General features: G+C 40.8%; 1 protein-coding gene across 5 annotated transcripts in view; it reads left to right on the top strand.

The window, feature by feature from the left end:
• Positions 1–20,502, top strand: part of PLCE1 (phospholipase C epsilon 1) — a 309,225-nt gene that overhangs the window by 273,188 nt on the left and 15,535 nt on the right. For 2 of the 5 annotated variants that reach the window (XM_041739693.1, XM_041739673.1), the window contains exons 21-28: positions 985–1,026; positions 2,194–2,315; positions 3,253–3,370; positions 7,625–7,756; positions 10,535–10,825; positions 15,617–15,780; positions 17,290–17,551; positions 19,608–19,726. In XM_041739693.1, coding sequence (XP_041595627.1) covers positions 985–1,026; positions 2,194–2,315; positions 3,253–3,370; positions 7,625–7,756; positions 10,535–10,825; positions 15,617–15,780; positions 17,290–17,551; positions 19,608–19,726 — 1,250 coding nt within the window. The remainder of the gene's footprint in view (positions 1–984; positions 1,027–2,193; positions 2,316–3,252; positions 3,371–7,624; positions 7,757–10,534; positions 10,826–15,616; positions 15,781–17,289; positions 17,552–19,607; positions 19,727–20,502) is intronic. The other 3 variants (XM_041739700.1, XM_041739686.1, XM_041739678.1) reach the window with 2 other exon arrangements.

The raw sequence follows: 20,502 nt of genomic DNA, 5'->3' as shown, positions 1-20,502 counted from the left end.
TGTGGTTTCTGTGGTGCCTCACTCACGCACCTCTGTGCAAATCCCTCTACCATCTTCACACCCTCTGACTAAGATGAGAAGGGAATGGAAATCTGCCTGCTCTGTGTAGAATGATTTGGAGCTTCATTGGGGACCTCAGAGATTTCTCAGCTTCTTGTAATGATGAGTCCTTTTGAGAAGATGTAGAAGCTGTGACCTGTCACCCTCGGGGAACTAGGCATGCTCTCAAAGTTCTGCATACGGTTGCAGGAGGGTGGCTGGCCTTCTGAAGCCCTCACAGACATCCCAGGGGAAGGGCTCATCTGTAGAATTTGGGTGGCCAGTTTATCTCTGTGACAGCTCTGGTCCTCAGTTTCATGTCTATAAAGTGAGAGAATTAGTTTACAGCCCCTTTGGGCTATAAAAAATGTGACGATTCCTAAGCACACAGTTAATTCCAGGAGATCTAAAGGAAGTTGCAGATAAGGCCCGTGTGTTTCAGGAATTCCTACTCTGCCTTTTGGCTAAGAAGTCCTTCATGAATATTTATTTTATTAAATTCCATTAAATAAATATAAATTTATTTTCTTCCAGCCTTGCTGTTTATCTTGACCAGCTTTGAAAAGGCAGTAAAGAGTATAGATTTGAATTTGCAACTTAATATAGACATTCTAGGACAGTGACTGCATGATTCTAACAATTCAGTCGATTTCTATCCATTTAACATAATGCATTACTGGGAATGTTATGACAGTCAGTAACTGAAAATATGTAATGTGAATATGGCAGCATGATTAACATTAACAATGTTTGCATTTCTTTTATTGCTAGGCCTGGCCTCTCTAATAGTCAAAATATTAAATCAATAGAGGATTTCTTGTTTCATTTATCTCACAATCTAAGCGATTGTTATTTATCCTTTGCTTCATACCTTAATTTAATTTATCTGGCTTTTGTCTTAATTTTCCTTACTTTTATCCTCTTTCTGATTCTGTTTTTCTATAGCAGATGTCCTTACTGCTTCTCCTGCTCCTAACAGTCAGGAAGGTAAAGCCGTTTAAACTGGGCATTTTAACTGCATGAATGTGGACATTCCGTGTTCAGGTTCTTAGCCCTGACTAGCATGAAATCGTGATATTTACATGAGTAAAAATGTAATGAAGTAATTGATCTTGTTTACTCTTGACAGCCTTCTTGGCCCTTGTTTGGTATAAGGATATTTTGGTGTAAGCATTTATGGTCTGGTGAGTTAGTGAACCTTGGGTGAGAAATGAGAGCTTTCTTGTTTTTCATTTTAAAAGAGCCTAACTGTGGGGCACCTGGGTGGGTCAGTGGTTGAGCTTCTGTTTTTGGCTCAGGTCGTGATCCCAGGGTCCTGGGATCAAGTTCTGTATCGGGCTCCTCACCAGGAGCTTGCTTCTTCCTCTATGTCTCTGCCTCTCTCTCTCTGTCTCTCTGTCTCTCTCTCTCTCTCTCTCTCTCTGTCTCTCATGAATAAATAAATAAAATCTTTTTAAAAAGTAAATTTAAAAAAATAAAAGAGCATAACTGTGATGTGCCTCTAACAGCTTTAAAGTCATTTTGAATAGAAATACCAGAAGAAGAGCAAAGTGTAAGATTATTTGTCATGCTTTAGATATTCCTAGGTATATTTTAATTTCTATCCTCAAGGTTTTGCTTATTAAATTCATAAACAATTATGAAAACTCTACTTTTTAATTAAGTAGAATTGTGAAAACTGCATTGCAAATAACAGTATCTTTTTTCCCAGGGTTTGACATTTCTAGAGGTAAAAGATGCTAATAGCTTCATTTTAAAATGAGAGTGATTAACTCCTGTATGCACAATCTAAAAGTGCTTCTACTACTAAGTCCTCTCCAAAGTTGTGTGCTGAGGCTTCTGACACAAGGGTGTACACACATAAGGTTTGTACAGTCCCAGTGATCTGTATGGACATGAGCCTTCTCATTTAGATTATGTCTATATGGTACCAAAAGTACTGGTAAGCAATTCAATTAAACATAAATACATCATTGACCAAATTTAACAAATTTTAAAAATTATACTCCAAGCCATCGTTTTGGCAACATGTAGCAAGAGCCTCAGTCTTAATAGATAAGCACAAGTGTCTGGATATCCTTGTAATGATGTAGACAAAGCTCTCAAGTGAAACATTTGGTTCTTGTTTGCTGAAGCCTGCCAACTTATTTTCAGACAACATTCTAGAAGACAGACCTGAAAATAAATCATGTAATGACAAACTTCAGTTTGAGTATAACGAAGAAATCCCCAAGAGGATAAAGAAAGCAGATAATTCTGCTTTCAACAAAGGAAAGGTGGGTGAATGGCTTCTGTTCAGTTACAGTTGGGCCACAGCACTCTTGTCAGTTGTGGGTAGAATTTCACTCTCTCCTGGTCCCTTCCCTTCCCATTTCCACCTGCTTTCTCTTAGATGCCAAAGCCCACATGGTGATGTATGGGACACCTTCATGCCATTTGTAGAATGATAGCCACTGGTTCATCCAAACAATGCTGGAGAAGGTATACAGTGTGGCAGGCACTGAGATGGCACAGGAGGTAGTTTAGTGATGGAGACAAATATGTAAACAGTGCTTGTAAATGAGTACAATTTGTAGATGAATACAAAGACCTGTGACTACACAGTGTTATCAGAGCATCAGGGAGGATGGTGTTGGAAAAGATTTGGCCAAGTGGACAAAAACAGAACGTTTAGGCCAAGAGAACAGCCTGGTACATCCAAGGAATTTCTAGAATTTTTAAAGTGTTTGGGATGACCAACCAGATAAACAGGGCCAGGATTGTTAAATGTTCACAGAGGAGTGACACAGAGAATAGAGATCTAAATGAGCTACCCTGCCTTCAAGTGCCTCCTCACACTATGTAGACTCTGAGCAAATCTGTAGACACAGTTTCAGTGACATTGTGAGAAAGCTCAATAATAAAGTATGTCAAAAATGTGAGCCATAAAAGATGTATATTCAATCATCTCTCATTCAACAAATATACATTGACTATTCCACATTTAAGATACTGGACTGTGCCCTCAGCAAAGATGAAGATGAGTTAGGCCCATCACTTACTTTCAGAAAGTTGTGACTCTGGGAAAGGTGTTGGGACATGTATGTGGATAGATAGAGAGCGATGTGAAACACACTGATGGCATGAGAAAGGAACAGATAAAGATCTTTGGGGACTCAGAGGTAGGTGGGCATACACTTTCTATGTAAACTTGTGTCATTTTTCCCTTGATAGGTTTATGACATGGAACTGGGAGAAGAATTTTATCTTCCTCAGAATAAAAAGGAAAGCAGACAGATTGCACCAGAGCTTTCTGACCTTGTCATCTACTGCCAAGCGGTAAAGTTTCCGGGTAAGAGTAGACAATATCATCTATAACACTTAAAGATACCAAAAGATAAAAATGTGCCATTTATTTAATTGGACACTGTAAATGCTTTCAAAATAACTAAATTGTGTTATCAAAGTCCTTGTTACACTACCTTCTAAATATTTTTTATAATTATTATTAGCTTTGATGGTCATGGGGAAAAATATCATAAAATGTTTATTTTCCAGATATCATGTCTTTTTGTAATAGTTAATAATAATGATAATAATATTCATAACATCTTAAGAGCTAAAATTTATTAAGCCCTTCAGTACCAGGATTTGCGCTAAGTATTTTACATACATCATACTACTGACTTTGCATAAATCATGTTACATTCTGTGAGGTAGGTGGATTTATTCCCATTTTTAAATGAAATGAAATGAAATCTGAGAAAGACAAACTGGTTCAAGGTTTCACAATGTATCAGCTAAGACTCTTTTGTTTGAAAGTGATAGAAATTGACTTAAGCAAAAAAGAAATGTGTTGGCTTAAGTGTTAAACATAAAAACATAAAAATGAAGGGATATACAAGTTTCAGGTACAGGTTGATCCAGGGCTTCTCTTTCCCCATTTCTCACTCTGCCTCCTCTGGGTTGTGCCTGTTCCCTTTGTGGTGCAGCAGGCTAGCACTACATGTTTTCAGATTAGCTCAGTCTAAGAGTTTCCCAGAAATTTCAGCACCAGTTTCATTGTTTTCCATTGAGTCCTTTGCCTATCCCTGAACCAGTCCCACTAATTCCCCAGGACTGACAATTGACAATCTGGGGCTTGTGGCACATTCCCTATCTTTGAGCTGGGTAGCGAGACTCCACCCAAACCACAGGACCAAGGGTGGCATTTCAGCGGGAGAGTAGGTTTCCCCAAGTGGCTATTCCTAAAAGTACAATGACCTTAATGATGATAAACCATTCCTCCCGCCCAAAAAAATGTGCATTTCAATTAATAAAAGGTAGAGCTATGATTCTGAAGGCTATCTCCAAAGCCCTGCTCTTAACCATTGCACTATCCTGCCCCTCTTGTTAGAGTGTGATCTCTGCATTTATCCAATTGCGTGTCCCACAAACGGGGCATCAGGGGCTGCAGGGCAAACAGGAAAGTCCATAAATATAGGAAAGTCAGGAAAATTAATTTCCTTATACTGTGAAAAAGGATCCCCTTGTACAAAATCTCTAAGGACAGAAAACCTGGAAACAGGAGATTCATCTAAATTTTGGAAAATGAAGTATATAAACTTGGCCTAAGAGATGTGTTAAAATTTCAACCCTGCATGTGAATGCAGATCCTGGCCTCCAGAGGCATATCTTATGCCTCACTTCTCATACTCTGCCCTACAAACAGGACAAAGGTATTAGGCTATTAAAAAAATAGGTAATAGCAGTCCTTTCACACATATGGAAGAAATTACAGATAGAAGTTCCTCAATTTAAGGTTTTTTCCCATAAGCTGTTTTTTTTTAAGATTTTATTTATTTATTCATGAGAGAGGCAGAGACATAGGCAGGGAGAAGCAGGCTCCCTGCGGCGAGCCCCATGTGGGACTCGATCCCAGAACTCTGGGATCACACCCTGAGCCGAAGGCAGGCACTCAATCGCTGAGCTACCCAGGCGTCCCCCATAAACTGTTTTTAAATATTTGACAGCTGCTACTGCTTATCTGATAGCAAATCTTGTTGAGGAAGATATGAATTTATAAGTAGCAATCAAAATCTTCAAAGAAATGTAAGAACCCAGCTATTTAGGTTTAGTCTCACAGATCATGACTTTCTGTCAACGTAAGTATGATATGAACGTATTTGCAGCTGGGAAGATCATTCTCCTTATGGGATAAAATCCTTTTCCTGTCAAGGAGCCTGGTGGCTTGCATGTCCTTTATGACTGGAACAAGTGTGAGGTCCACTGCATTCACAGATCAGGAATCACTCACATTCTCACATGCTCATGTGCTGGCTCACATGCTCACATTCGAGAATCACTGCATGTCTTGTTCTTTATAAATTCAATGGACACCACACCCAAGCCATTCCACGGACTTTGTTCTTCTCAAGCACTGATTAAATAGTACAAATTCCCAAAGATATTTGAAGTCACTGTGAAAGAAAGTTTATGTATCAGTAGAGAATTGTGGGAGAGCCAAAAGGTCATTGGGTCCAACTTCTGACTTGAGACACAGGCTAATAAGCATGGGGTCATTTGGCTTATGTTTAAAATTGCAAGAATGCTATTCTTAAAAGTGTTTATATAGCACACGTTCTTTATGAGTATACTACATTTAATTTGGTTTGAGGTTTTGGGGGAGTTTTTTTTTTTAGTAACTGAGGTTTTTTACAGTTTTCTCTCCCCAAACTTACTTCCTCTCAAAATTAACAAAACTGTGCTACCAGAACCATTGTTCTAATAGATTTTAAATATTTATTGTTATATGCTTTGTTTCAATGCCCATGGGGAAAGCAGATAAAATGTTTATTTGGCTACACTACTGACTTTGATTTTGCTACACTATCAATTTCAATGCATCTCACCTTCACCATTCCAAGTCCCTTCTAAGGAGCCACATGCAAAAAAATCTTCAGAGCAGTGAGACCACAAAGATCTGTGGTATTACCTTCCCCAGAAGGAAATTAATTACCCAAAGATCATGAACCTGCTTCAATGGCAGAGCACACCTCCTCCGTGGCCTTGACTTGGGTCAGTTACATAACTTCTCTGCACTTCCAATTCCTTATCTGTAAAAAAAAAAAAAAATGTATAACTTGCAGGGTGGTTGTAAAAATTAGCAATAAAGTCTATAATGTGATTGACACACTATCTAGAAAAGAATTGGCTCTCTGGAAGTGGTGGTTGTTGTCATTGATAAAAGGGCCAACAGGGCACAAGAAGGCTGCTTATTGCTGTATCAGTGATTCAAAAGGAATCAACAGATTCCTTCCCTTTTCTTGATCATCCAGCCAAGGGAACAACCAGGCTCTTCACAAAGGAGTCCACATACCCTTTGATGTGTGCCAGGATGTGTGCAAAAACCCGAATCAACAGCTCCCTCACTCTGGCCCCTTGGGAGAAAACCTACTGTGATATCACTGTGCTGAGGGCAAAATTCACACAAAATTTTAAGATAAAGCATGAGAACCTCCTAGTCCAAGTTTGTACATCTTTGTGGTTACAGATACTTAAGAGGAAAAAAATATTTAGAAGCCCCACAGCTGCTATGAACTGAACACTTTCTCTGACCAAGACACTCTGCTAAGTATGTATATACACATGATCTCATTCAACCCTAACCATGACCCTTTCACAGATGAAGAGGGAGTAATGCAGAGAGGTTAAGTAATTTATGTGAGGTTGCACTGCTAGGAACAGGGTTTAAGCCCCAATGTCTCCGCTCTTATTAAGCACCGCTTAATCCTGTGTTTTCTCTGATGATGTTCTTGGAAGGCGTATTTTAATCTCCAAGAGGACCTCCTGAATGCTGCTTCAGCTGAAGGAGACACTTTCTAGTGCTACAGTTGTACACAGTGGAATGGTTTGGAGGCAGCACCTCTGGCTTGATTAGTGCTCTTAAATGACTCTTCCTGCACTGGAGCCAGGTTGCACTCATTTCCTCATTCAGCAAAAGGCTATTAAGTTCCTGCTGCACACCAGGCACTATGCCAGGTGGGAAGGGTCAGGCAGTGGTTGGACTAGGAGGAAGCAAAAGAAGCCACGAAACATCATGATCGTCATAACATATTTCCCATCGAACCCTCAGATTAACCCCCCGTGAGTGAGTTCCTATCATCACACCCATTTCATAGATAAGGAGATAGGAACGGATAAGGTAGATGTTATGCCAACCTCATACTGGCAAGAACTGAACCTAAACAATGAGACGCTGAAGTTCAGACTTTACCCAATCTTTCATTGCTCCAAGTTGAGTGATTAGGTTCTAATAATTAAATATTGACTTGGGGAGCTTTCTTTTCATGCAGTTTTTCAAAATCTTTCTGATGCACAATCAAGTGAATGTATTGTGATTTTGTGATGATCATGCAGTTCTTGTCCTATTTGCCTCCAGAGAGAAAAACTTTGCTACCACTGCCTGCAATGCTATTATTAACTGTGTTAAAAATGCTAGTAGATCTTCTGTCCCAGGGCTGCAAGGGAGTAGTAGGACTTCAAAATAAACAGTAACAGGGATGGAAAATGTTGAGTTCCCTTGCTTGTAGTTTTTGGCTTATTTATTTTCATTTTATGGGAACAGGGCTGTCAACTCTAAATGCATCTGGCTCTAACAGAGGAAAAGAGAGGAAAAGCAGGAAGTCCATTTTTGGCAACAATCCGGGCAGAATGAGCCCTGGGGAGACAGCATCGTTTAACAAAGCATCTGGAAAAAGTAAAGTCACCTTCTTCCGATATTTTGGCCTGATTCTGCATGCTGGATGATTCCAATACTTGACCATCTAAGCACTTCTCTTGAACTTTTAATTTCTTTTTTTTTTTATGTTCAAGAATGTTTATGTTATCTAAGTGTGGTACCAATATATTTAAAATTACAAATTTACACTCTTACCTTCCTAAAAAATAACATTTCACTGAAGATGTTCTAAACATATTTGCCTCAAAAGTAAAAGCTGGAGCCACCTTGGAACATTCTAGTTGTTTTTGGAACTCCTCATCCTTATAACTCTTCATCCTTATAACTCCAGAAGATATATCCATTTTATTTCTAATTACTTTGTATTATAAAAGTAATAAATTCTCATAGTTAAAAACTCAAACATTTCAGACTATTATTAAAATTCCTTTCCACTCTCAATGTCCCAGTTCTACTCCCCAGAGGCAACCAGTGTTAGGTTTATTGTGTTTTCTTCAAGAAAAATAAAATTCTTTTTAAGATAATACAACGGGATATAACTGAAGATACTTAGGTAACTTTTTTTTTTCTTGAGGTAAAATTGTATATAACATTATACTAGTTTCAGGTGTATAACATAGTAATTTGATCCTTGTATGCACTACAAAGTGATCCCCACAATAAATCTAGTTAAGTTGCCATCCATCATCCTACACTTAACCCCTTCACCCATTTCACCCACCCCTTCACCCTCCCCCTCTGATAACCGTTGACCCATTCTCTGTATCCAGGAGGCTTGTTTGGTTTTATATGTTTGTTTTGTTTTTTATATTTCACATATGAGTGAAATTATGTGGTATTTGTCTTTCTCTGACTGATTTCACTTGGCATTATGCCCTCAAAATCCATCCATGTTGTTACACATGGCAGATTCTCCTTCATTTTTATGGCTGAGTAGTAGTCTATTGTGTGTGTGTAGATAGATAGATAGATAGATAGATAGATAGATAGATAGATAGATGATCACATCTTCCTTATCCATTCACCCTTCAGTGAACACTTAGGTCGTTCCCATATCCTGGCTATTGTGAGTAATGCTGCAGTGAACATTGGGGTACATGTATGTTTTTGAATTAGTGTTTTTATTTTCTTCAAATAAATACCCAGGAGTGATATAGCTGATCATATGGAATTTCTATCTTTAATCTTTTTTTATCTTTAATCTTTTGAGGAAACTCCATACTGTTTTCCATAGTGACTGCACCAGTTTGCATTCCCACCAAACAGTGTACAGAGTTTCCCTTTACTCCACATCCTCTCCCACAATTGTTATTTCTTGTTTTTTTATAATAGACATTCCAAAGGGTGATATCTCATTGTGGTTTCAGTTTGCATTTCCCTGGTGATCACTGGTGGTGTCCATCTTTTCATGTGCCTATTGGCCATCTCTATATCTTCTTTGGAAAAATGTCTGCTTAAATCATCTGTCCATTTTTGTAATCAAATTGGGTTTTTTTGCTCCTGAGTTACTTGAGTTCTTTATATACTTAAAGAATATTTAACCCCTTATCGGATATATGACTTGCAAATATTTTCTCCCATTCCGTAGATTGCTTTTTCTTTTTATTGATGATTTCCTTTACTGTGCAGAAGCATTTCAGTCTGATGTAGTCCCACTTGTTTATTTTTCTTTTTGTTGCCTTTGATTCTGGAGTCAGAGCCAAAAATTCAACAGGAAGCTTATTGTCTTTGTTTTCTTCTGGGAGCTATGTGGTTTCAGGTCTTACATTCAAGTCTTTAAATGGTTTCAAGTTCATTTATTTGGTATGGTGTAAGATACTCTAGTTTCATTCTTTTACATGTGGCTGACCAGTTTTCCCGACACCATTTATTGAAGAGACAATCTTTTCCCTAATGTGTATTCTTGGCTCTGTTGTCATAAATCAGTTGGCCATATATAAGTAGGTTTATTTCTAATTCTGTTCTATTTCTATTTCTATTCTGTTCCACTGATCTATGTGTCTCACTTTATTCCAGTACCATATTGTTTTGATTACTATAACTTTGTTGTATAGTTTAAAATCAGGAGACATATATAACTTTTATACTTCTATAACTCTCCTCATAGCTTTCTATACATATCTACCTTACTGCATGGTATTCCACTGTGTGGGCATACTGTCATTTATTAAACCACTTCCTTGCTGGTAGAACATTTTGGTTGCTTCCTGGGTGGTGGTGGTGGTAATGGGTGGTTTTGGAGTTTTTGGTTTTGGTTTTGGTTTTCTTTAGTTATTTAAATTAAAAAAAAAAAAGCAATGCTAGAGTGAACACCCTTGGACACATATGGTTGTCGTATTTGTGCAAATTTATCCATAGAATAGATGAGCTACTGAGGCAGAGGACTTTCAGGCTTTTGATTTAAATTAGTGTTGTTATACTCATCTTAAAAAAAAGAGATTTATTTATTTATTCATGAGAGACACAGACTGAGAGAGAAGCAGAGACATAGGCAGAGGGAGAAGCAGGCTCCTCTCAGGGAGCCTGATGTGGGACTCGATCCCCATCCCAGGATCACAACCCGCGCCGAAGGCGGGCACCCAACCGCTGAGCCACCCAGGCATCCCTGTTACACTCATCTTAAAACACAATAGCTATCATTTTGTTTCAAGGTAGTAGACCAACTCACAAGGAACAGGCAAGATGTATTCCAATCTGTTATGTGTTATGATTGCCTACTGGGATGTTCAGGTTTATCTTTCTAAAATATTTAAAGTTTTCTGCACTAATCTGGGGCTAATCTTTTGGGGGGTTTAGGTTCCTGTGAAGGAATGCGACAGGCGTGGGAGGAATCTTCTTCCCCCCTCAACCCAACCACATCCCTCAGCGCTATCATTAGAACTCCCAAATGTTACCATATCTCATCGCTGAATGAAAATGCCGCCAAACGTCTGTGTCGCAGGTATTCTCAGAAACTGATCCAGCACACTGCCTGTCAGCTGCTGAGGACTTACCCGGCTGCCACACGCATCGACTCCTCCAACCCCAATCCTCTCTTGTTCTGGCTCCATGGGATACAGCTCGTGGCACTCAACTACCAGACAGATGGTAATGGGCCTGCTTCACCCAGCAGGGTGCCTCTCCACCTCTCTCCTCTGCGTCTTCTATTTCAGCAAACGTAGTACAACAAACGATTGCTTAAAGGGAGCAAGATTCCACATGGGGTATACCATATAGGAGGGTTAAAGTACAGAGGACCAACAACAGAAGTGAATTTGATAAGGAATTGGGTCCTTGGTGTTTTGATTAAGGCAATAGATAGGAACCATGAAGGGTCCCTCATCATCTCCTGCTCCTGCCCCATTTTTAAAGCATTTTTTAGACATATGACTGCTCTTGATAGGGTTGTGTCCAGTTTGTTTTCAAGATCTTTGGGGGTAGAGAAGAGGTAAAGCCTCTTAAGAAATTCTCTTGCTAAGCTCTTGTTCTTGCCATCAAAAACTAGTGTGGCTCCAAACACTTGGCAAAGTAAAATCATTTTAGCTTCTTCTCTTCCCTTTGAGATTGAAATAGAGAATGATGGTCATTGCCCTAGGATTGTCTAACACAAAGGAAACCAGTATATGAACCACATGAACAGTGAGAGTAGTGTCCGTGTTTCTCTACTGTGGATGAGACTCTCATAACAGGGTAACTGATGACACCTAAACCTCAGGTAAGAGCTACTGTTTATGGCATGCTTACTGTGCACCAGCACTGAGCTGAATTCTTGACCTCCTATTATCTCATTTAATCTTCGCAAACCCTATGAGGTAACTTACTTGTATAATCCCTGTTTGTTAGATGGGCAAACCAAGGCAGAAAGAGATTAATTTGTTCAACAAGAATGAATTATAATTAATAGACTCAAGGACTCTGTGAGTTTAGAGGATAAAGCATTTGTTTCCACTTGGTTATGGGGGGAAGAAGGGAGCTACAGAAGATAAAGAATAAAAGAGGAGTGTTTCCTAGAAGCTCATTCAAAAACCAGAGTCTTTCCTTTGAATAGTCGAGCGGCCTCCCCAATCCTCTCATGTGCACTGAATCAGATCCTAGTTAACCATGCTGACCCATCAACCAAAACACAGCCCTCTCTCCTGCCAATGTCAAACCACAGCGCTAGTCCTGGGACCACCTAGCAAACTGGCACTAGCACCAGCAGTATTCATTTGTGGCTGACCCTGCAGACATGGTCAGATATTTCAGTCCTGTGTTTTTGCCCTTTCATATTTGTTTCTTTCAATTGATATTAAATAAGTCAATGCAAGTGAAGTACCATACTCAACATAGAGCCTGGCACATAGAAAGCATTCCACAAACATTAACTATCATAAGTGTTTTTGATAAGTTATGAAAACAGTATGATTTGGACTCTCAAGTGGAAATAATAATGAAATATTTTCAAAGTTGTAAAAGTTTCTTTTCAGTCTGTCCCGAGTGGCTTGTGGGTTCATTTCTCTGGCCCCATCCTTAGCCCTGTGTCCACTGGTCCCCTTGGTTATCATGATACTGAAATATTTTAAGTAAAGTGAAGTAACCAGCAAAATGGTTTTCTCAAGGAAATGGAAATGCATTTAGTTTGGTATGTGTCCTTTCTCCTGAAGTGCCAAGTCTGCTGCAGACATCCTGGCTCTACTGATGGCAAAGGGAGCTACAGCGACAGGGAACACGGGAATTATCCCTCCTTGAGCCACCCCGCCATATGAAACACACACTAAGACTGCAGCTCAGCCTCCACACACCCCTGAAGGTTTCTCCTCTGGCCCAAATCAAGCCAGAGAGCGTGTTGGAGCTTACCTACTCAGCAGAGGCAGATGGTTGTATCGTGCGGTTCATCCTTAACATTTCTCTGCAAAACCTTCCAACTCCCAGAAGGGAGTACTGCCATATATCCTCTCTTGGTTTCAATATGGCAAACAATGATAAACATCTGCCTAAGCTGGACGAACCACAACTACATGCAGTTTCGGGGTATTTATCTGTAAAAATAGTTTTCTTTTCCTCAAACTGGGGGGTAGAGCCAGGTCAAGACCTTGCATGCAGTAGGTGCTCAATAAATGCATGCTGCACTGAGCCAAAACAGATTGTCTCTATAAGCCCCACTGCAGTCTGAACCTATGGCTCATGATTTTTGGTCCAGATCTCTCCTAGGTACTTCTCTGTGAATTGCAAGTCCGTATTGATAAGAGTCAACATTGGAATCATTATTTTTAATTCTTGAAAAGGATTTCCAGGTTAGGAAGTACTTGATATTCTATGAAATGACCCCAACCAAATAACAGAACCCCCTCCCAGGGTCCCTTTAGCCTCCAGATATGTTCTATGGATCATCTACCTTACCCCTTCCTGAATTTCAGGGAACCTGATGTCCCAAAGGGGTGTCCACAGACTTAGGGTGATCGCTTCCCAGGATTTCTTTTTTTTTTTTTAAGATTTTATTTATTTATTAAAGACACAGAGGGAGAGGGAGAGACACAGGCAGAGGGAGAAGCAGGCTCCATGCAGGGAGCCCAATATTGGACTCGATCCTGGGACTCCAGAATCACACACTGCGCCAAAGGCAGGCTCTAAACCACTGAGCCACCCAGAGATTTCTAATGGCTCCATCAACTCCTGAATGTCTGCAGTAATCTAGAACCAGGTGTAGCCCAGGTCTCCTCAGTAAAACCAACTCTTAAGTTGGGAAACTTGTCTGAACTTGGTGTGCAGATAGACTGGTTTTTGCTGGCAGTAGTCCCTCAAAGCTCTTTCCATCTGGGGCAGAACAATTTCTGCGTCATGTCCTAGGATCTACAAGTATATAGACATTTAGCCCTAGTTAAAAGACAAGCTTCTATTAATACTTATACTTTCCTAAATGATTGTCACACTCTTTCTAATGACTTTTCCAGCCCCCAAACATAAAGATAAATATTATGAGAGTGGTGGCTACTTAATACAGAGGTTTTTTAAAAGAAGAAAGACCATAAAGGGAATGCTATGCTTGATCTGCCATTAGATGCATTGGCTGAGAGGGATGATGGGGTTACACAGATTCCTGCACATCCTGTCCACGTGGCTAGAACAAGGGTTTTAAAACTATAGCCCTAGATGAAGTTTTGGAACCAGCTGCAGGACCGTAGGAGGACTAGATTTAAGGTCTCACCTTTATTCCAAATGAGCAGCTCTGCGTGGATCTGTTTCACATATTGGATCACCAATGAGATTTTAGGTAAGGAAAAGTGCTTTAAAGTTCTGGAAAGCTACAAGGATAGACACATTGCTAATAAAATCAGATTTCAACCCCAAATGGGTGTTGATTTCATAATCATATTTAATGGCTGCTTTTATCAAGCACCTTCTATGTGCCACATGCTGGGGTAGGGGCCTTCACACATCATCTTATTTATATTTATGATATCCTTGTGAGATATAGATTATATGGCTTCAGCAGTTAAGATTCGGTAGTTAAGATAATATATATTACATGGTTTGGTATTCAAGATGAGTCAGTCTGTCTGGGTGTGAACTCTGATGTCCACCACTCACTAGCCATGTGCCTTGAGTTTTTTCATTTCTTGTGCCTTGGTTTCTTCATCTATAAAAATGAAAATACTAAAATAAGCTATTTCATGGGTTATGGAGGCACTGATGCACACAAAGTGTTTAGAACGGGGGCTGGTGCATGGGAAAGGTGCAGTGAGTTGCTATAATTTTGTTAGTAGGATCTATCCATTTCACATTTACCATCTGCATAGGCTAGTTTGCTTCACTCTGTTGCCTTAATGGATCAGTCGCAAGGGACTGGATGGGCCTGAAAGGTTGGGTCCAGTGTGCTAATTTTGTAGATAAGGACCCCTGGAGCTCTCTTGTGTCTAAGACATCTTCCCCCCAAAATTCCTGCATGTGGCCTCAGCCAACTCCACATACACGGAAACATTTTATACACAAGACAAGTGAAAGCCAACTTTCTCATTCCTCCATGGGCTTCTACACTTTTCCTTGAGGTTGGTCCGTGTAGCAAAGTTTACTCTGCACATGGGAAGAATCTATCAGAGGAAACATTTGTCAGGTGTGTCTCATAAACTTTTTGCTCATTTGGGCAACTTTTATACAGACTTGCGCCATCAGATGAGTATTTGAGTGTGTAAGAGCCCCAAAACAGTGCAGGGATCCAATCGTTCATCAAAGAACTATGCCAAATAAAATTTGGCCACAAATTCTGAAAGCTGTTGTGAGAGTTCCAGGCATTTATGATTGAGGGGATCGTGAACATGATGTGAATCACATGTAATAATGATTTTGTTTTCATATTGAACTACAATTATAAAAAAAGTATTGCAATTTATCGGTTGAAATGGAGATTTCAAAGACAAAGTATGGTTTTCTGGCTATTCTCTTAGCCTTGTATTACTAAGATTTCATCTTATATCTGGAAAAGCAAGAATTGTTCATAAAATTATCTGCAATGTTTGTTGCTTGGGGATAAAAAAAATTATTCCTTTCTAATTCTAATTAGAGGAATTAGGAATTTCTAATTATTCCTTTCTAAACCTCAGTATAAAATGAGGTCTTTCAAATATTTTTCTGGATGGATGTTGTGAATTTTTATTTGCAAGAGTTTTTTTTAAGTGGAAGAACATGGGATGGAGCATGAGCTCCGTGAAGATGGAGTCTGTGTCATGTCAGCAGCTATGTCTCAGGTGCGTGACACAACCTGGCACAGAATTGGCACGCAGTGAGTCTAAGCCATGAATAGGCGCTTATCTCTTCTTCATGCTTAGGGGAGAATTGATACAAAGTTCTTTTGAACTTAGAAGTAAATGTGTAAGATGACGCGTGAGCCACCAAGTAACAAGAAGTACTGATTTTATTCTGCAGATCTCCCTTTACATTTAAATGCTGCCATGTTTGAGGCCAACGGTGGCTGTGGTTATGTTTTGAAACCCCCCGTTCTGTGGGACAAGAACTGTCCCATGTACCAGAAGTTTTCACCCTTGGAAAGAGACCTGGACAACATGGAGCCTGCCGTCTATTCCTTAACTGTAAGTATGGCCTCTGCTGGCAGGGTATAGATCTGTACGCCTTCCTAAACACGAACTGGTTTTGACTTCAAGGCATCACAGAGGTCTCATGTCACAATTTTGTTCAGGCAGATTTAGTTCCCAAAAGCATTTCTTTACCTCTCAGAAAGCAGTGGCTCGGGATCCCTGGGTGGTGCAGCGGTTTGGCGCCTGCCTTTGGCCCAGGGCGTGATCCTGGAGACCCGGAATCGAATCCCACGTCGGGCTCCCGGTGCATGGAGCCTGCTTCTCCCTCTGCCTATGTCTCTGCCTCTCTCTCTCTCTCTCTGTGTGTGTGACTATCATAAATAAGTAAAGAAAAAGAAAGCAGTGGCTCTGGTTTAGGTACACTGTCACCAGGCCCTATATTCGCCAGAGCCCAGTAGGTGGACTTATGAGGTCCTTGCTTCACCTGCATGCTGATAATGTTAATTCTATCCTCCAGCCCCCGAGCTTTGTAACTGCGAGTGGGATCCTGTAAACATTAAGCTCCTGGTTAGAGCAGATCATCTTAAACTCTGACAAGTTCTTACAAGATCAGACAGGCCTCAATATACAAATCAAATAAATATTTTTTCTCCTTACAGTTTAACCTCTATCAGCCCTGCACCCCTCCTTGTTCCTTTAAAAAGGTTCCTAATAAAAGGAACCTAATTTACTAATCATCAGAACGCCACAGGCTGCCCCCTAACAGCTCAGCCCCGGTAGCTCATTACCCACACTTATTCACTGCTCTTTCCCTCCCACTAAGCTGATAGAGACAAAAACCCACCAGATGGTGATAGGAAAGGCAGGGAAGGACGAAGTTACCTTTTCTCTCCATCTTCACATCTTGTCTGTCCCTCTGCAGAGACTGCTGGACAGCCTGTGCTCACGACGCCTCAGAGCCCCAGGGCTACGGGGAGCAGCGGGGTGGGGGGAACCTGCTCACAGGTGTTCCTCCTATAGTGCTTTTCTCTGCCCCCAAGACCAGGGCAGCAGCCCCTTTCTGTTTGACCATTTCAGCTGGACTGAGCATAGTTCCATCTACTTACAGAAGGTAGTGGATCATTTTTAACAATATTCCCTGTGACCTGCTCCAAAACTAAACTATTTAAGAAAACGATTTGAGGTATATCAAATATAGACACCTAAAACATTTTGAGCAGAATGTCAATAACCAGTTCTCAGTGACATTGCTTTCAGTCCCCTTTTCTCTTGCCTTCTTGAGAAATTTTATTATCTTAACTGCTTGGTTTTTGAAAGTATTTGGCCGTTTTTACAGTTGAAAGGTTGCAGTCAGGTGAATGCTGTTGACAAAATAGGCTTTCACATTATTCCAGTCATGTGATTACCTAATGACAATCACTTTTTTTTAAGCAGCTTTCTTAACCATTTACCCCGTTTCATTCCAGAGTGTTCTCTTTCTTGGTGGAGGGAAGGAATGAGGTACAGAGGTTGCTTTGTTTCTTTTGCATCTTCAGTGACTTTGATCCTTTTCTCCCCACTCAGATTGTCTCTGGTCAAAACGTGTGCCCAAGTAGCAGCACGGGAAGCCCATGTATCGAAGTGGACGTGCTGGGCATGCCCCTGGACAGTTGCCACTTCCGCACAAAACCCATCCACCGGAACACTTTGAACCCCATGTGGAATGAACAGTTTCTCTTCCGGGTTCACTTTGAAGATCTCATATTCCTGCGTTTTGCAGTTGTGGAAAACAATAGCTCAGCCATAACCGCTCAGAGAATCATCCCCCTCAAGGCTTTAAAACGAGGTAGAATAAAATTGTCAAAATGGTGATAATTTTTGCAGCCAACTGATGGATGCCCTGGAGTTCCTGATGCTCTTCTCTCAACTTGTGTGTATGTTTAAAATTTCCATTGTACAAAGTTAAAATAAGAGGCACAAAGAAATGATAAAAATTTGAACACTGTTTAAGCACATCTCAACAGAGATTTATCTTTAACATTATCCTACAACCAGAGGTATTGACAACATCCCGTAAGAGTGCAGCGTCTCCTTCTGCTCATGCAGGGAGGAGTGGTTGTGCTCCTTTTCCCACACGCTCCTTCCCAGTAACGCCTGCCGCATCTTGGCATGTTCAAAGCAGGGACTGATGTTAGGAGAGGAGCCCAAGGGGTGCCTGGTAGCTTGGTCAGTAAAGCACAGGACTCTTGTTCTCAGGGTCTTGAGTTCAAGCCCTATGTTGGGTCTGGAGCTTACTTGAAAAAATTTTTTTGTTTAAGCAGGCATAGAAGAGCCTGAGAGGAGGGGGGCCCAGGGTGTACTCATCACAGAGGCAGGCCAAAGGTGGAGTTGGACCCACCATGGGGCGGCAGGCGGGGGGCTGGAGGTGGGTGTTGGGGACAGAGCAGGGGCAGGTGGAGAGTCCTGAGCAAAGGCCAGAGCCAGTGGCCTGATGTGGGGTTCAGCTTTGCTGTGGCACTCCTGGAACTTTAGCTAGTTGCCCCAGTCAGCACCACTGCATTTGCTCCTCCAGCTTGAAGTGTATCAGAGTTTCCTGGGACTCTTGGTAATAAAATGCAGATTCTAACTCAGAGGATCTGAGGTGGGGCATGAGATTCTGCATTTCTAACAAGATGCCTGGGATGCTGCCCCTGCTCGTCTACTTTGAGTAGAAGGTTCTAGTACATTCTTCTTCCCACAGCCACACTCCAACTGACACAAACATGTTACAGGCTCCTACATTTTGTTCTTTTCCTGTTTTTTCTTCTCCATGGTGCAAGTAGTACTTGGGCACTGCCCTCGTCAGCTCAGGCTACTAGAACAGACCAGAGGCTTAAACAGCAAACATTTCTTTTCTCACAGTTCTGCAGGATCGATATCTCCCAAGGCCTCTCTCCCTGGCTTGTAAGACAGCCACCTTTTCACTGTGTCCTCACATGGCTATACCTTGGTCCCTGTGCATGGCGCCTGGCGTCTCTCTGTCTTTGTGCTAATCTCCTCTTTTTATAAGGACACCAATTAGGCTGGTGTAGGGCTTACCCTAATGACCCATTTTAACTTCCTTAAAGGCCCTAACCCCCTTTAAAAGCTTTACCACCAGATATAGTCACATTCTGAGGTCCTGAGAGTGAGAGCTTCAACATAAGAATTTTGGGAGGACACAGTTCAGTTCATAACAGTTATTGTAGAAATATGAGAAAGCACAGAGAGGCAAAAACATTCTTACATACTTTACATAATATACATACATATACATATTATGTAATTTTTTTTTTTTTCAAATAGGCTTTTTTACAAAACACCATTCAGTGGTTTGTTTTTTGTTTTTTGTTTTTTTACCACTCAGTGTTTTGAGCCTGACTAGTTCTCACTTCCTGATTTGGTGGGGGAACAACTTTTCATGTTGACTGCCATGCATCTTCATCACCACTTTTACTGGCTACATGTTATTCCATTTTATACTAAAACATTCACACCATAATTTACTTAGCCAGCCCCCTGTTGGAATATTATCACTAAAAATGTTCTAAAAGGAATATTTGTAAAACAGTGACTATGGGTGACTTGATACAGAAATGATCAGGTCTTCCCAATATATTTTGTTTGAGTGTAGGATTTTCAGTTTGAGTCTGAGTCAGAAACAGTACATGGACAAGTTAGTTACCACTAAGCAATCCAGAACTATCCCCAGGGGCAGCAGTCTGCTGATGAAAAGCCATCTGTTGGCTGCATGCCTGCTGCTACTCCCTGCCCATCTCAAGGCCTGATATCTGCTAGCCATTTATTAACCTTCCTGGGGTATCTTTTGCACAGAGCTCTGGGGTACATGGCTAACAAGCTTCTCCACTTCTGCATTATTCCAGGATATCGGCATCTTCAGCTGCGAAACCTCCACAATGAAGTCTTGGAAATCTCTAGTTTATTCATAAACAGCAGAAGGATGGAAGAAAATTCCTCCAGCAGTGCCACGCCAGCCTCTTTGGTAATGAAGTTCCATTTCACTCAGCTTATTTTCAAGGATTGCTATGCTGGGGGTAGGCTTTCTTGTGGCACAGTACCCGGGCCATTAGAGTTCTTAATTAGGTAATAATGGAAGTAATAATAACTATAACGTCCGGCACTTGTTGCTTTCTGTGCACTTTACGTCTATACTGACTCGGTTAATCCTCTCAGTAACTTTGAGAAGTAGCTATTGATACCATCTCCATTCTATAGGTGAGGAAGGTCAGAGCCAAGTATATCTGAGGTCACACAACTGTAAACCCAAGTTATTCTAGTGCCAGAGCCCATATTCCTAATGAGTACATGATAGTGCCTGCTGAGGAGGTGAGCCCAAAATAACACCAAGGGGAAGACACTAATTAAGCAAAGCTTGGGGGAAATGCAGAATCGACCCTCTTGGAAATGGGAGGGGAACACCACAGAAAGAGCCACCATTGCAGATTCTCTGTTTTAATACGTTCCCCATGTAAGTTCTATGCCCACTAAAGTTCAAGAACCATTGGACCAGCACTCACCCCAGTAATGCAGGGTTGTTTACTTAAACAAGTAGCACTGCTTTAATTAACTGGTTGATTCCATTGTCTTGCCCTTTAGAAATGAATTTAAAATGGTGCCCATTGATTACCTCTTTACATATTTGATAACCTGTTGCATCAATCTTACACTTCATCATAGTGCTAACAACCTGTGGAAAGGTGTCCTGTATGCTCACAAATGGCACTAGCTTGACCACTGCCATGGCCACCTATAAATCCT

The sequence above is a fragment of the Vulpes lagopus genome, chromosome 2, assembly GCF_018345385.1.
Source record: "Vulpes lagopus strain Blue_001 chromosome 2, ASM1834538v1, whole genome shotgun sequence".
In the NCBI taxonomy this organism is placed as follows: Eukaryota; Metazoa; Chordata; class Mammalia; order Carnivora; family Canidae; genus Vulpes; species Vulpes lagopus.
The sequence above is the reverse complement of the archived record's forward strand: the minus strand, read 5'-3'. Positions and strand labels throughout refer to the sequence as shown.